A 15,964-nucleotide genomic window follows, 5' to 3' on the forward strand; every position below is an offset into this window, starting at 1 on the left:
TAAATCAATTTATATTTCATTAAGTTTAAGTATATGTTTAAATTATTTTTTTGGAAAAAAATTTCAATAACAATATTGTTGACAAAATGACCAAAAGAATGTTAGTGAACACTGTATAGTGCAAACCATAACGAACTAACTTAGTGACGTCAGATCAAGAAAACTAGATAGAACCAAAAAACCTAATGAGATTGTGATATGTCTAAACTTATCTAGGAGTATAGTTTAGTATATTCCAACCAAGAATTCATTTGTTATAAAAATATGCTAATAATTATTTTTGTGGAAAAGTTTTGCGCTGTTATGCTTCTCACAAATTCTCACACATTATAACACAAATCTGAATAAATATACAAGGATAAGGTCAAAAAAAAGATTATGAACAAAAGTATATAATGAAGAACAAATATTTGACATGCTGATTTTAGAGACTGTTGATGTCTACAGATGTGATGGTGTAGTGCATTTGTATGTTCCGTTTGGTCGTCTCGTATGGTCTCGTTATGTTTTTGCTCACTTCCAAATCAGGTGAATAAAAAGCTAAACACACTCACTCCGTGCACTTATAGGCTAGCACATCAGAGCCAGACATAAGACCTACAGAATGGATTTCAATTAATCGAATGCACACATTAGTCACTGTAGGCCACAAGCCATCACTCTTGGCCAAAAGAGCTACTACCCCGTGCTGGTGTGGAATGATGTATTATGGAATGAGATTTTAGATCTGAGCACATAGTCAGCAAGCGCTGATCTGACATGCATTGTGGAGCTTCCGAATGAACATGTGCGTAAGTGTCAGCGTTATTTATAGTCATTAGGTTATTTAGCGCCATAACCACATCAAGCGGGATAGTCTAATGTCCGTTTTCGGAGAGCCCGAGACCTGCACTAACGCCACTTGTCAGGGGCATGTCCTTGTAACAGATCTTACCGCCTGCACTCTACGTCATGCTAGTCAATATTGCAATATAATAGGATCACACTACAAAAGCCAAAAATCCCAATCCCATTTCTCTATTTATATCCGGGAGTATGTGGTTTTACTGCCACAGCAATTGTTACTAGGGATTGTGAATTCCCGGACTTTTTGCTATCCCGAAATAGCGGGAATTATTATTAGTGTTCCCAGGATTTCAGAAAAATCCCAGGAACGTACATTTAAATAAAATACAAACAAATAAATTTTTTTTTATTACTTTATTCTTAAAAATATTTTTGCAATTTAAAGTGACTCTCTTTCAGCTTTAACACTGTATGGTCAAATAGTTAAAAGTGCATTATAAAGTGTATCTAATTTGTGTGATCTTTTGTTAGTTGCTTCATATAAATTGAATTCTTGACCCAGAGTTGATTTATTACAATTAACTACAAAGTTGTCTTTTTTTTTTCACAAACTTTTCTAATTTTTCAGCCATAGATTCCAATCACTTTTCTGAACTGACATTACTGTTGTTAAGCTTATCATTAATATTTTATATTGTTAAGGTTATCATTATCATTAATTTTATCTTGTAATTTTGGTATATTTTCAAATACGGAGAAAAGTCTCTCAGTTAATTCAATAGCTATATTTATCATCTCTGCTTTAGATGGTATGCAAAATAAGTTATCATACATATCAATTTTTAAAGACTGGATTATCTAAAAACTTTAATAAATCAACAAGATCAGTTTTTCTTCTTTGACATATTCTTTCAACTAGAGCTTTCTTAAGATTATTTGCTAAATAGCAATCTTGAGTATCAAGTTCTGTAACAATAAATTTTAATGTGTCATCATCTGTTTTTTAATGTTGCTTTCCTTCTACAAATCATTTCAGAACCTAAAACAATTAACTTAAGACTTTTCGCTAAACTTTCAACTACTTCCAGCTCATCGAATTTCCAGCTCATCAAAGTTCGCTTTAACGTCTTTTTCCTTTTAAGCTTTTCATTTTAACGACCTTTTAAAATATTTTTCCATGCAGAGATTTCAAGTTATTGCTTCCATGCAGAGATTTCATGCAGAGATTTCAAGTTATTGAAATTCAAAAGTGCTTTACGTTGAATGAAAATCTCTGCACAAAAGAGCAAGTTATCATGCTTCTATTCAAAAGATAAATTTAGCGTGACATACTTTATGAACCCTAATGAAAAGCAATCGCGATACACTTAATTCAAGCCCTGTACTGGTAATGTGATCTGGGTAATGTGAGCTTGTCATTTCTGCTCAGAAATGTTGCGATTTTGTTTTGCTTTGTTTATGTAGTTAAACACTTTTTGACACATTCTTTTGTATTAACATTCTTGTTATTTGCTCCATATAAATCATAAACCGGACCATCTTTGACCATTTAACTTGACCATCCCGTAATCATCCTTGATTGAATGATGATAAAGTGGATGATAACAGGATTGTCAAGTCAACCATGACTTAGCAATCATATATATAAAATACATATATATGCATCGAAAGCATTTGCAAACATTGTCATATGTGCCAACTGTCAAAAGTGTGAATTAGATGCAATAACTGGCATAAGTGCGTCAAAAAAATTTGCAAATATTAGCAAAAGTGCATATTGGCATAAGTGTGAACTGGCAGAATTGCGAGGCATAAATTGGCATATGTGTAAACTGGCATTTGTGTACAGTGCAGTTTTGGGGCACTTATACCTGCAAAAACAGGTATAAGTGCCCCAAAAGAACTTTAAAACATTGGTATATGATTCACACTTATGGCCATTTGCACTTATGCCTGTTTGGAAGTTTTTTTTTGACGCATTTATGCCAATTAGAGCCAGAAAGACCAATTCAAGACTGACATCGTCTTTATTGCAATTTTTAGTTGCTGGATAAAGATGAGCGCTGTTGCACTCAACGATTAACGAAAACAGCATCTACTACTCTGGTGACAGAAGACTTAATTAAAAAAAATAAATAACTAAAAACTCTATTTAATGATATTTTTATTTTATCTTCTACCTAAAAACTAATTTTTTTTATTTTTTTTATTTTTATTATTATTAATTTTATCATTTGTAAACATTTTACAATGTTCTTGTAGAATACATTGTCTTGTCATCAAGCTCCTATAGTAAGCGTAAAGTATTTTTACAAGTTTCTCATTATATAAATTTACAAATACTCATTATATAAAACAAGTTAATACATAATTGCAATAAGATACGATAAATCGCAACAATAAAATAAATAGATAAAGTCAGAAATATCATTAGATTTTTTTTTTTTTTTTAGAACTTAAAAATACAATGTCTATTATTTCAAGTAAATACTGTTTAATTATACTTTTAAAACAATTTGTTTAAGTTATACTTTTCATATTTTTATCAACAACTATGTTCCACAGACGAGGTCCTCTATAAGAAATTGAGTAATCATATGTTTTAAGAGTTTACTTAAATAAGTTAAAGTTATGGATAGAGAACCTCCTTAAATATTTATGATTAATTTTTAGTTACTAAAGGATTTTGGATGCATGTTATTTTGATATTTAAACATGAATATTAAGTTTTGGAACCTTTTTTAACCTGACATAGACATTAACAGCTTTAATTTATCGGAGTAACAACTTGAAACGGGCGTATTTATGCGCATTATATATAATTATATTGGCTTGTTTTTGTTTAATATATATATATATATATATATATATATATATATATATATATATATATATATATATATATATATATATATATATATCTATCAATGCTAAAGGGCAAGTACTTGTCCAAGCATTATTACAATAGCTTATGTAGCTATGGATATAAGAGTAATATAAATCTATTAAACATTTTTTACTTAGTAGGTGTTTTATTTTATGCATAATGCCTAAAGTTTTAGAAATTTTGTTTTCAACTAGCGTAATTTGATTTTTCCAATTAAGATAATCATCAAATATTATTCCAAAGATTTTAAGTGATTCAACTCTGTTTACTATATTGTTATTGAGAGTTAGCTGAGGAAGTTGCAGAGGCAAGTCATCGGATTTAGATTATTGATGAAATAATATATATTTAGCTTTACTGTTATTCAAAGAAAGTTTGTTTGATTTAAACCAGCCATTAAGATAAATTAAATGAAATTAAAACAAACAAACAAACAAACAAAAAAACAAATGAATAAAAAATACAATTAAATGAAAAAAACTAAATTGACTCTGACAAAAAAGTTTTCAAAAATCTTTCAAAAATGGTTGCAAAACATAAATGTTTAACACAAAAAAAAATTGATTACATCACTAGTTTCGAATGGAAATCTAGTACTTTTTATGTAATCCCTAAAATTCATAAATATAATGAAATTATTAAAAAGGTTCAAGAATCTAGCTCTCTATTAATTGAAATGAAACCACCAAAGGATTGAAAAGTTGGGCCCATTATTACTGAAATTTTTTGGTTTACAAGCATTATAATTCTAGGTTGAAAAACATAAAAATCTTGAAAAAAAAAAGTGGTAAAGCCAAAAGATATACCACTGATTTTATCATAGATTCAGCTTCTTTCATTCTTAAAAACAACAATATCTACTTTGACGAAAAAAATTTGAGAACAAAAAAATATATAATGCAGTTAATTTTCAAGACATATTGGTTATCCTTAAAAACAACAAATGCAGATATTTTTTATAAAGAAGCAAACACTCATGACTATTTAAATTTCAACAGTCATCATCCATATCATAAAGGAAAGAACATACCTTATAACCTTGTTAAAAGAATAATCGTTTTTATGTCTGATTATGCTACAGAAAAAACTGCGTCTAGCAGAACTTAAAATATGGTTAAAAGAGTGTCATTACCCTAACTATGTAATAACAAAAGCATTTCATCATGCAAAGTTACAAGGGCCAGCGCCAATAAAACAATCAAAAGAAGTTTTTCCCTTGGTGACTACTTTCTATAGTAATTTAAACTGTCAACCAATTTTAACTAAAGCTATCCTTTTACTTAGTTTATCTGATAATGAAAGATTAAAAAAAGTTTTTTCAAGTATTCAACCAATAGTTGCCTACAAAGAACCACCAAACTTACTGACAGAGTTGTTAGTCTTTGTCTTGACCTTAAAACTGTTGGCCATGGCCTTGATTGTTTTGGCCTTGGCCTAAAAAAATATACATTTTTTTTTTATTGATTTTGTTGAATTCTGCGCATAACCTTGGTCTATTTTTACAAAATGTGGTTTTATTGTCACAGCACTTACTACTTACAGTTTTGTTAATAATTGGCTTTAACGTAAGGCAAAAGTTGAAGTCTTTGGTCTTGAAAATGTAAGCATCGCCCTTGTCCTTAAAAATCTTAATTTTGGCCTTGACCTTAAAACTCTTGGCCTTGGTCTTGGCCTTGTAACGTGTGGCCTTGCTACTTTTGGTCTTGTTAACAACTGCTTACTGAGACAAATAATGTTCTCAAAATTTCACTCTACATCATCTGTTAAGAAAATGGGACTATTCAAATGCAAAAACAGTCAATGTAAAATCTGCCGGTTATATTTACAAGAAATAGATAAGTTTGAAACATCCAATGGCATTATTTGGAACATTAAAAGTCACATTACATGTAATACCAAAAATGTCATTTATTATCTAAAATGCTTATTGTGTAATGGACTATATACTTATACTGGAAAAACAAACAATTTAAGAAACCGCACAAATGGACATATTTCCAGTTGCAAAACTGGAAATTCAACAGATAGATTCGACAAATATGTATATGATTGCAAGAAAATACACAAAAAAACTATGGAGCCATTCTTTCAGCTTTTTGTTTCTTTTAAACTAAAAAATTAAAATTATTTGTTGACCTATGAAAATTATTTTTATAAGCAAAAACATGACACATTCAATTAATACTTCCTTTTACAATAACATAACGATGGTAACTCATAGTTATAAAACTGCAATTAAATATTTCTATTATATAACTTTTTATATATTATAAAATTGTGATAATAACATTTGCAATAGTACTACTGATGATAAATACTGAAAGGCCTCTAGCACTATTTAATATTTTCTTAGTAATATTTTAATATAAGGAACTTTTTCTTAAAAAATTAAATTCATTTTTTAAATCTTGTTGTTTTGCTTGGCTTCCTTTTCCTTCATATTGTTTAATATATATATATATATATATATATATATATATATATATATATATATATATATATATATATATATATATATATATATATATATATATGTATATATATATGTGTATATATATATATATATATATATATATATATATATATATATATATATATATATATATATATATATATATATGTATATATATATATATATATATATATATATATATATATATATGTATATATATATATATATATATATATATATATATATATATATATATATATATATATATATATATATATATATATTTGTAATTCACCTCCCCAAGGCCAAGAAGGCCACTACAGATGAGGAGGCTACTTGTAGTTATAACCCTCTCCCAACTCTATAACTCTGAAACACTAACCTTGACGAACAAGGCCGCTGCGCGGAGAAACAAGTTGAGCGCGGTACTACCAGGAACATGGTGGGAATCAAATCCGGAACCTCTCGCTTATGAAGTGAGCGCCCTATCACTACATATATATATACAATATGTATATATATATACATATATATATACATATATATATATACATATATATATATATATATACTATATATATATATATATATATATATTTATATATATATATACGTATATATATATTTATATATATATATATATATATATATATATATATATATATATATATATATATATATATATATATATATATATATATAGTTATTTTAATTTTTAATTTAAAAGCCAAAATAATCATTTTAATAAGTAAACCTGATATATTGTATTATTAACAACAAATAGTGCAATAAACATATTATTTATAATTCATATTTGTTTTCAAGAATTTTAATTTCTGAAATGTTTAGGGTTCAACAAGTGCATATTCAAAAAATGGCTATTGCTTAAACAAATTTCCATCTCTTCTTCCAGGTGGCTCATTTAAATCTTGGCATAGTTCAGGTATCTTCATATATAAATAGATGTGGTGTGATGAATATAAAATATATGGTCATATTAAACCATAGTAATTTTAATTTATTCTTATTGATTGACTACTAATTGTAGTTCAATGTTGAAGAATTGCAGTTATAAAAGCTGACTAACTTGTATTTTTGTGCAATATACTACTGTGATCAAAAAGTATGGTGAATTTTTAATTTAAACTTCCTGCCTTATTCGAATCGTCCAATTTTTTTTATTTTTAAGTTGGTAGGAATGTCATTAACATTTGCGCCAAATTACATGTCAAACTCATAATTATTTTTTTTTGTTTACGCTTGTTTCTGAAGTACCAAAAGTGCATTTGGCGATTTTCACGATGTCTAATTTTGTTGAGCAAAGAAGTGCTATTAAATTTTGTTTGCGGAATGATATTTCTGCTGCTGAAACGTATCGAATGTTGCAAAAGGCCTTCGGTGAAGAGACTATGTCTTAAAAAAATGTTTACAAGTGGTACAAAGACTTCAAAGAAGGCCGAGAACGTGTTGATGACTTGGAACGCTCCGGACGACCATCGACTTCGATTGATGATTGCCACATCAACAAAATCAAAGAATTGGTGCTTGCAAATTGTCGGTTAACCGTTATAGACCTTGTTGACATGGTTGGAATATCATTTGGGTCGGTGCAAGGGATTTTGAAGGATCATTTGGGCCTCAGAAGACTCAAATCACGTTTGGTGCCGAAATTTCTCAATTTCTTTGAAAAAGAGTGTCGCGTTAAAACGTGTGAAGCAATGCTTTCTGACTATCAAGACGTCTACAAACAAATTATTACTAGCGATGAGACTTGGGTCTACGCATACGACCCTGAAACAACCGACCAATCGAGTGAATACCGTGAAAAAGGCGAGCCGAGACCGAAGCAACCACGTCAAAGTCACTCAAAAATCAAGGTCATGTTGACTGTTTTCTTTGATTATTGTGGTGTCGTGCACTACGAATTCCTTCCAACTGGCCAAACTGTCAACAAGGAATATTATTTAAGCGTTATGCGACGTTTGCGTGAAGCTATTCGCAAAAAGAGACCGGAATTATGGGCCAATAACTCTTGGATTTTGCACCACCATAATGCGCCTTCGCACACAGCACTGGTTCTTCGTGAGTTTTTCGCCCGACTTAGCACCGTGTAACTTCTGGCTGTTCCCAAAGCTCAAGAGACCACTCCGGGGAAATCGTTTTGAGTCCATTGAAGAGATCCTACGTGAATCGGCACGCGCATTGAAGGCTATTTTCATTTTTTAAAAAAATTCACCTTACTTTTTGATCACAGTAGTACATTATGTACATTTAAAATTGTTAATTATTGATTTAGTTTTTTAAAATTTCGGTAAATGAAAAAGTTATATAAACCAACAATGAAAAAATTTATTTTCCAATTTAAGTTGAAGTTTTATAATTTTAATTTAAAAAAACAATTTTAGCAAAACAATCATTTACACTATTGGACTGCATTTATGATGAGGTGAATCGCACTTTTTGGATCCTTGATTTAATGTTTTATAAAGGAGTTTGTTTCTACGAAAGTGAGGCAAGTTTTTTTTTTTTAATTTTTGATTTGGACTTTCAACTGTTCATTTTGATATATAATTATTTATATATAAGTATAATTTTTAATATATATGTATATATATATATATATATATATATATATATATATATATATATATATATATATATGTATATATATATATGTATATATATATATATATATATGTATATATATATATGTATATATATATATATATATATATATATATATATAATAGTGAGAAGTTTTCTCCATAGAAACATGATGATCCAAGGTTAAATTTTTCATTTTATTAACTGCCAATAGTTTTAATAGTAGTTTTTTTCTTTTAAATGAATTTTTCTTATGCATGCATATTTCTGATGAGAAGTTAGACATTAAAAAATAAATATGAATTAATTGAATATCTTAAATATATAAAGAAAACTATTTTGAACTATAAGAAAAAATAATTTATTAAAGGTTTGTTTTAAAAAGGAACATAGCGGTAACAACAGGTTAAACAAAATACTTTAACTGAAAATTCTTTTTTTTTTTTACACTTGAAGCTTTTACAAAATGATTGAACTCATTGCAATGTTTGAACGCATTGCATTGTTTCAACACATTGCATTTTTTTAAACTTATAAGCTTTAAAAGTATCTAGTGTACTGTTGAAGTGAATATCATCTAGTGTACTGTTGAAGTGAATATCATCTAGTGTACTGTTGAAGTGAATAACAAAGCAAAAACAAACATAGATAGTTCTAATTAAAGAAAAATTTAGTCATAAAAAGTCAAAAACTATTCTGGTTTTTGACTTTTTGTGACTTAAACCTACTCTTAACATTACACACCAAAATTCTTGGTTTAGAATATATTGTATATTTTGGTTTGTTCATAAATGTTTGAAAACTTTAGACCATTATACAAGCCTTTCCAGGAAGCGCGTGCGGTCGCACGTCTTGTACGTCCATGCTTTAAGTAATTTTTTTAGACAACTTGACCACGTTTTTACATAATAAGCGTTTTAAGAATTTGCGGCAAAATAAAGCTATAAGAAACAAAAGAATAAATCAGCAATACTCGAAGAAAAGAACCAAAGACTATACGAAATAGAAAATCTAAATAAAATAAGGTTATAAAAATTATTAATAAAAAAAAGAAAATTGTTGTCAAAAAAATAATATACCTAAATATTTACTGTTTTTGTTTTCTTATTTTTAGAGTGTTTGTTATTTTCCACTACCAAAATTAATACAAGTCGAGGAAAAAAGTAGATAAGAATATAACGAAAATAAAAATATTTTCTGATTTACAATTTTTTTGCAACTTTTTTCAGTCAGTATATAAAGGAAATATTTTATAAATTGCACCAGAAAAATTTTTTTCAATGGTGAAAAAGTGAGAAAACTAATTGCTATTTATTTGTGAAAAATTTTTTTTTTTTTTTAACAAGTTTTTAATGTAAAAAAATGAAACGATGCTGCAAAATTTTGTGGCAAGTGCATTTAATTTATTGAACTTTCTTGACGAAATTTTTAGGAGCCTATTTAAAACTTTTGCTTGAGTTTTTAATTACATTTTTTTAAAAAGAAAAATCATTTTGATCATTATCTCTAGTATTTTATATTAACATTGAAAATTGGGCAATATAAAAGAAACAATTTCATATATGCATCAAATTCGGTGAATACATTTATTGAAGAAGTTATTCTTTTATTTAACTTATTTCATCATTAACAAAATTTATTAACCCTTTATGGGCCAGTGATGCCATAAGGCTTCATTGACTTTAGGAGTTCTTCTATAGCTTACTAAAGCCTATAAGAAGGAGAATGCTTTTGTTTGTTATTCAACACCGAAGTGTACACACGCTAAAACTTTTCATAATGGTATAACATACTTTGTAAGAAGTAAACACAAGGTTTATTATTGTAGTAGAAGAAAGATGTAAAAACTCAAATATCTCATTTTTTGTTTTTTCATTTTGTATTTAGATAACACATTTATAAAATACTTTACTAAATGATATTAACAATATAAATAATAAAGATTTATTTGAGGGTATTTTAGTTAAAAAGTGATCATTATTTGGTGTATTATAAATTTTCAAAAGTAAATGATGCCACATGGCGTCATTGGCCAAAAGGAGTTGTATTTATGATATATATAATAGAAATTATTAGTTTCATTTAAAGTTATGTTTTTTTGTTTAAATTGAGCATTTAATAAATGTTAATATTTTTTTTAAGTTATTACAATACATATATATTACTATATTATATAAATATATTTAGGTTTAAAAAAATTATTATATAGACACTATAACATATATATGGCACAGAGAAAAAAATATTCAGTTGCTGATGTGATAGATTTTGTAACTAATGGAGATGTGTCCGATTTATCAGATTTATCAGATGATGATGAGTTTTTAGCCAATGAGAATGTTAACACTGATAATTGTGCTGCTGCTGATGTTGATGATAATCATGACGATGACGATGATGGTGATGATGATGATATACCACTAGCTGCTTTAAAAAAAACACATGAGTACCAATGGGTAAACAAAGACCTGAACTCAGATTATATCGATACCAGTTTATGTGAACATCAGTTTAAGGACATACCAGATAAAATAAGCTCACCTTTTCAATATTTCAAATATTTCTTTACCGATGAGTTATTGCAGTTAATTGTTGAAAACACAAACTTGTACAGCACACAAAAATCAGGGAAGTGTATCAACACCACTCTTGATGAAATTTCTATGTTAATTGGGATGCAAATGTTAATGGGGCTAGTTAAACTACCTGCCTACAGTAGCTATTGGTCCACTTCTCTTCGATATCCTCTAATTGCTGACAATATGCCGAGAAACAGATATAAACTATTGCGGCAAAATCTACACTTTGTAGACAACACAACTTTTTCAGAAGATAGTGGAAAGTTATTTAAAATTGCACCTGTCATTGAGTTGATCCGAAAACAATGCATTAGTTTAGAACCTGAACATTTCCATGCTATTGATGAACAAATAATACCTTCAAAAACTAAATACTCAAAGATACGACAATATAATCCTAAAAAACCATGTAAATGGGGTTTTAAAAACATGGTCAGAGCTGGACGGTCTGGAATGATGTATGATTTTTACCTTTATGCTGGAAAGGAAAGTACAATACCAGCAGAGTATAGTCATTTATCTGTAAGTGCTCAATCAGTGGCGTATTTGTGCATGGAGTTACCTAAACATGAAGACAAAGTTGTTTTCTTTGATAATTGGTTTTCCACCCTTGATTTGATCCAATACCTTAAAGGTATTGGAATAAAAGCTGCAGGCACAATCAGACCAAATCGTTTACATTGGTGCCCAGTAATACCATCAAAAGAACTCAAGAAAAAAGATAGAGGTTCACTTGATTATCGTATTGATAAAAATTCTGCACTAATTGTTGTAAAATGGTTAGATAACAGTATTGTTCATTTAGTATCCAACTGTTTTGGCATAGCACCTTTGAGTACCATATACCGCTGGTGCAGCAAAACAGAAGAAAAAAAAAACGTTGCTTGCCCATATATAGTGGCAGCATACAATAAATGCATGGGAGGTGTAGATCTAGCAGATATGCTAATTGCCTTGTACCGCACAGAAGTAAAAACACGACGATGGTACATCAAAGTGTTCTGGCATTTTGTAGATGTGGCCAAAGTGAATGCCTGGATCTTATATAAACGGCATTATCAGCAATTAGGTCTTCCAATCAACAAACACCAAGCATTAGCAGAATTTACAGTAGATATTTCAAATGCTCTTATCCAAGCGAATAAATCAAAAGCAATCCAGGGTAGGGGAAGACCAGCTAAACTTAGCGGTATCAAGCAAGTTCAACAAAGGAATAGAAAGAAACCAGTCATACCAATCCCTAATAATGATATTAGGTATGATCATATAGGACACTGGCCAAAACCACAAAAAGATAAAAAAAGATGCAGGCTGTGTCAGAGTTATAGCAGAATGATGTGTGCAAAATGTAATGTTTTCCTTTGCTTGTTAGCCAATCGCAACTGCTATGTAGACTTCCATAATTGAGTAAAACTGTATTTAGTGCTTACATATATTAGAATAAACATGCTTTTTGAACAAAAAGTTTTTTGCCTTTGCTGTTTATATATATTTCAATAAAAATGTTTTATAACTTTGTTTTCAGATATTATCTTTATTGACCAATGATGCCATATGGCATCAAACCCAAATTTGACCAAAATTACAAAATTTTGAATTTTTTTTTTCAACAACTTATTTTGTGAACTTAAGTTGTTAGTATAACAAAAAATAATATTTTATACATTAATTTGTCATAATTTGGCCTGTAAAGGGTTAATCAAATAATATTTTTTACAAATAAATAACAATTTATTTTCTTATTTTCCTATTATATAAGTATTGAGAAAAAGCATCAATTATAGCAAAATCTTTTTTAAAACCGAAAAGACATAAAAACGAATAAACGTAAGAAAAAAAATTAACAAAAATTTCTTATAGTTCTAGCGTACATAGCAAATTAGTTTTTTAATTATATAGATTGATAAAAATCGTGAATAAATTGCATATCAAAACTTTCAATTGTTTTTAAATTGTTATAAAAGATTTTTTTTCAACAACAACTCTAAAAAAAAAAGAGTCAAAAAATTGTATATAAACTTTATAAAAAATTTTTTTTTTGATTTACTTTTTTTAACTAATAAATTTTCTAGTTTATTTAATTTAACTTGGATATTTTGTTACAATTTTGTTTTCTTATTTAAGAATTATTTTTTTTTTCTTAGTAAATAAGTATAGCCTTTTGCCACGATTTATTGAAATGCTTTTTAAGTTACAAATGATGATAAAGATCTGATGAAAAGATGTTTACTGCTGTGGTCAGTTAGTCTAAAAAAATTACTTTAAACATGGACAAACAAGGCGTGCGACCGCATGCGCTTCCTGGGAAGGCTTGATTATACTATTTATCTATATATATATATATATATACATATATATCTATATCTATATCTATATATATATATATATATATATATATACATATATATATATATATATATATATATATATATATATATATATATATATATATATATATATATATCAGGCTTGGTCAGGAAAGGCGTGCGATCGCACTCTGATCTTGACCACGCATACAATATTTAGTTGCGAAAACTTGCCCACGGCTTCATAGATGTTTTGAGAACATTTCAAAAAAAAAATCAACTGCAAAAAAGTTCAACTGGACCGATAAGAGACAATTACAAAAATTAAAAGCTGCCTGATTAAATTGTTATAAAATAAGTTTAGAATAATTAATAAACTTTGTCTTTTATAATTAAGCGACACTCTTTTATATAAAGTAAAAACTTACTATTAATAATTGTTTAATAAAGAAACAATTGTTATTCAATTTATCAAAGAGTTTAATATAATTTCTTTTATTTGAGTACTTCTAATTCATTTCAACAAGATTCTAATAAACAAAAGTTTGTTGATTTATTTAATAAATAAAAAAGTCAATCTTTTTTTAACCATTTCGCGCTTTGCGTAGTTGGCCTGAGTTTTGTTTTTACAAATTACATACAATTCTTTGTAGTACGACGAACAAAAGAAACAATTAAATCATTCAGTTATGACAATGTTAGAACGTTGTTTTTAGCAGTATCTTTCAAAATGTTAAAAACAATTCCGCAATGTGCTAGACCCCTGAATTAGCGGTCTATAATGATCAGTATCCAAACAAATTACATTCCAAATGAATTATATTTTTATTTTTTTATTTTACTAACCAAAACCAAATTTTAAATACGTCAAACTATATGAAAGCATTTTTTTATGATTAAACTCAAAAGGTAAAAATAAATTACGAGGAGGAAGCGGAACTGCTTTACCACTGATTATGAATAGTGAGTGGGCTTTTTTTTTATTTTTTATTTTAATAAGTATTTAAAACAGAGATAAGTAAATTTAAGTTTAAGTATAACAAATTTGTAAGAATGACATCTGAAGCAAGAAAAAGTAAACCGATATCTAAGAACTTAAAAGCTTTTCTTTTGTGGGGGAAAGAATCAGTTATTGGATACACGGAAGAAAATGGCTTAGTTGTCAAAATATGGTGTAAGATTTGTGCTAGGAACAAAACTGAAATTTTAACGGATGCTTTAGTTAAAGGAGTATCAAATAATTCTTTGACAGCGTTTATGGAGGGAACTTGTGTGGTGACAAAGTATCAAGTAAAATTAAAATAATTAGCTTGTTTTAATTTGTGACTCCAGGAATTAATTTAAACATAATTTTTCTACCATTATATAACTTATAACTGTAGTTATCTTATAATTTACTATATTACTAAGTGAATAAATTTTTTAGAGAATTGCTTAATTTGGACCGTGATTTTTTCTTTGATAATAATAAAGGTTGATCGCCATCTTAGAGGGCAAAGCCATAGATTAGCGGTGCTGATTGATAATGGTAACTCAGAAGATCCTGGAAGTAGTTGTGTTGCTTGTCTTGTGTAATAGGTAACAAAACTTGTTACCTATTACACAAGACAAACGCGAAGCGTTATTAAAGATGAACAGCCTATGAAATGGCTCTAAAACCGAGCATGCCACATAGCCATTTCAAGACACTGATCAAATGCCAAAGACTTAATGGTGTACTCTTTTTAGAAGGAAAAGACAACAATAAAGCAGGTTATTGATTTTTAGGTTCAGTTTCTTTTTCGTAATTTGATAAAACAATTCAAATGAAAAAATCATATTAAAGTTACGTTACTATTATAATGAAAGTTTAGTTTTTTTTTCAAGATTTTACATCGGAATGGTATTATCCTTTTGATTTATCCATTTGATTTTTTAATTTGAAAAATATTAGTTATATTATTATTTTTTTTTTTTATTGTTTTTAATTTCTTTTTTAGCACGTGAATATATCTCATGCATTGCCAGTGCCATTAAAGAAAAAGTTGCTTAAATTGTCAATGAAACAAACTTTTTCTTCATTCTTTCTGATGGTTCTCAGGCTAGAAAAACAAAGGATGAAAAAGAGTTGATTCTTGTGCGCATTGAATGCGAGGGGACCCCTGCCTGTTTTGTAGTTTCTTTACTTGATATGAACAGTTTGGGTGGTATGAGTGCCAATACCATTAAAAAGGCTATTGATAGCATTTTTATTGAAACCGGTAATGTTCCTTTAACTGGATCAGCTTACAAATACAAACTTGTAAGCGCTACGGCCGACGGAGCTTGCGTTAATTTTGGAATTTATAATGGCGTGTTAACACAATTAAAA

At 28.3% G+C, this 15,964-nt stretch overlaps 1 protein-coding gene across 1 annotated transcript in view; it reads left to right on the forward strand.

The window, feature by feature from the left end:
* Nucleotides 1-15,964, forward strand: part of LOC105850724 (snurportin-1) — a 38,126-nt gene that overhangs the window by 6,281 nt on the left and 15,881 nt on the right. The window contains exons 6-7 of the mRNA XM_065816590.1: nucleotides 6,975-7,068; nucleotides 8,531-8,637. Coding sequence (XP_065672662.1) covers nucleotides 6,975-7,068; nucleotides 8,531-8,637 — 201 coding nt within the window. The remainder of the gene's footprint in view (nucleotides 1-6,974; nucleotides 7,069-8,530; nucleotides 8,638-15,964) is intronic.

The sequence above is a fragment of the Hydra vulgaris genome, chromosome 13 (genome assembly GCF_038396675.1).
Source record: "Hydra vulgaris chromosome 13, alternate assembly HydraT2T_AEP".
NCBI lineage: Eukaryota > Metazoa > Cnidaria > Hydrozoa > Anthoathecata > Hydridae > Hydra > Hydra vulgaris.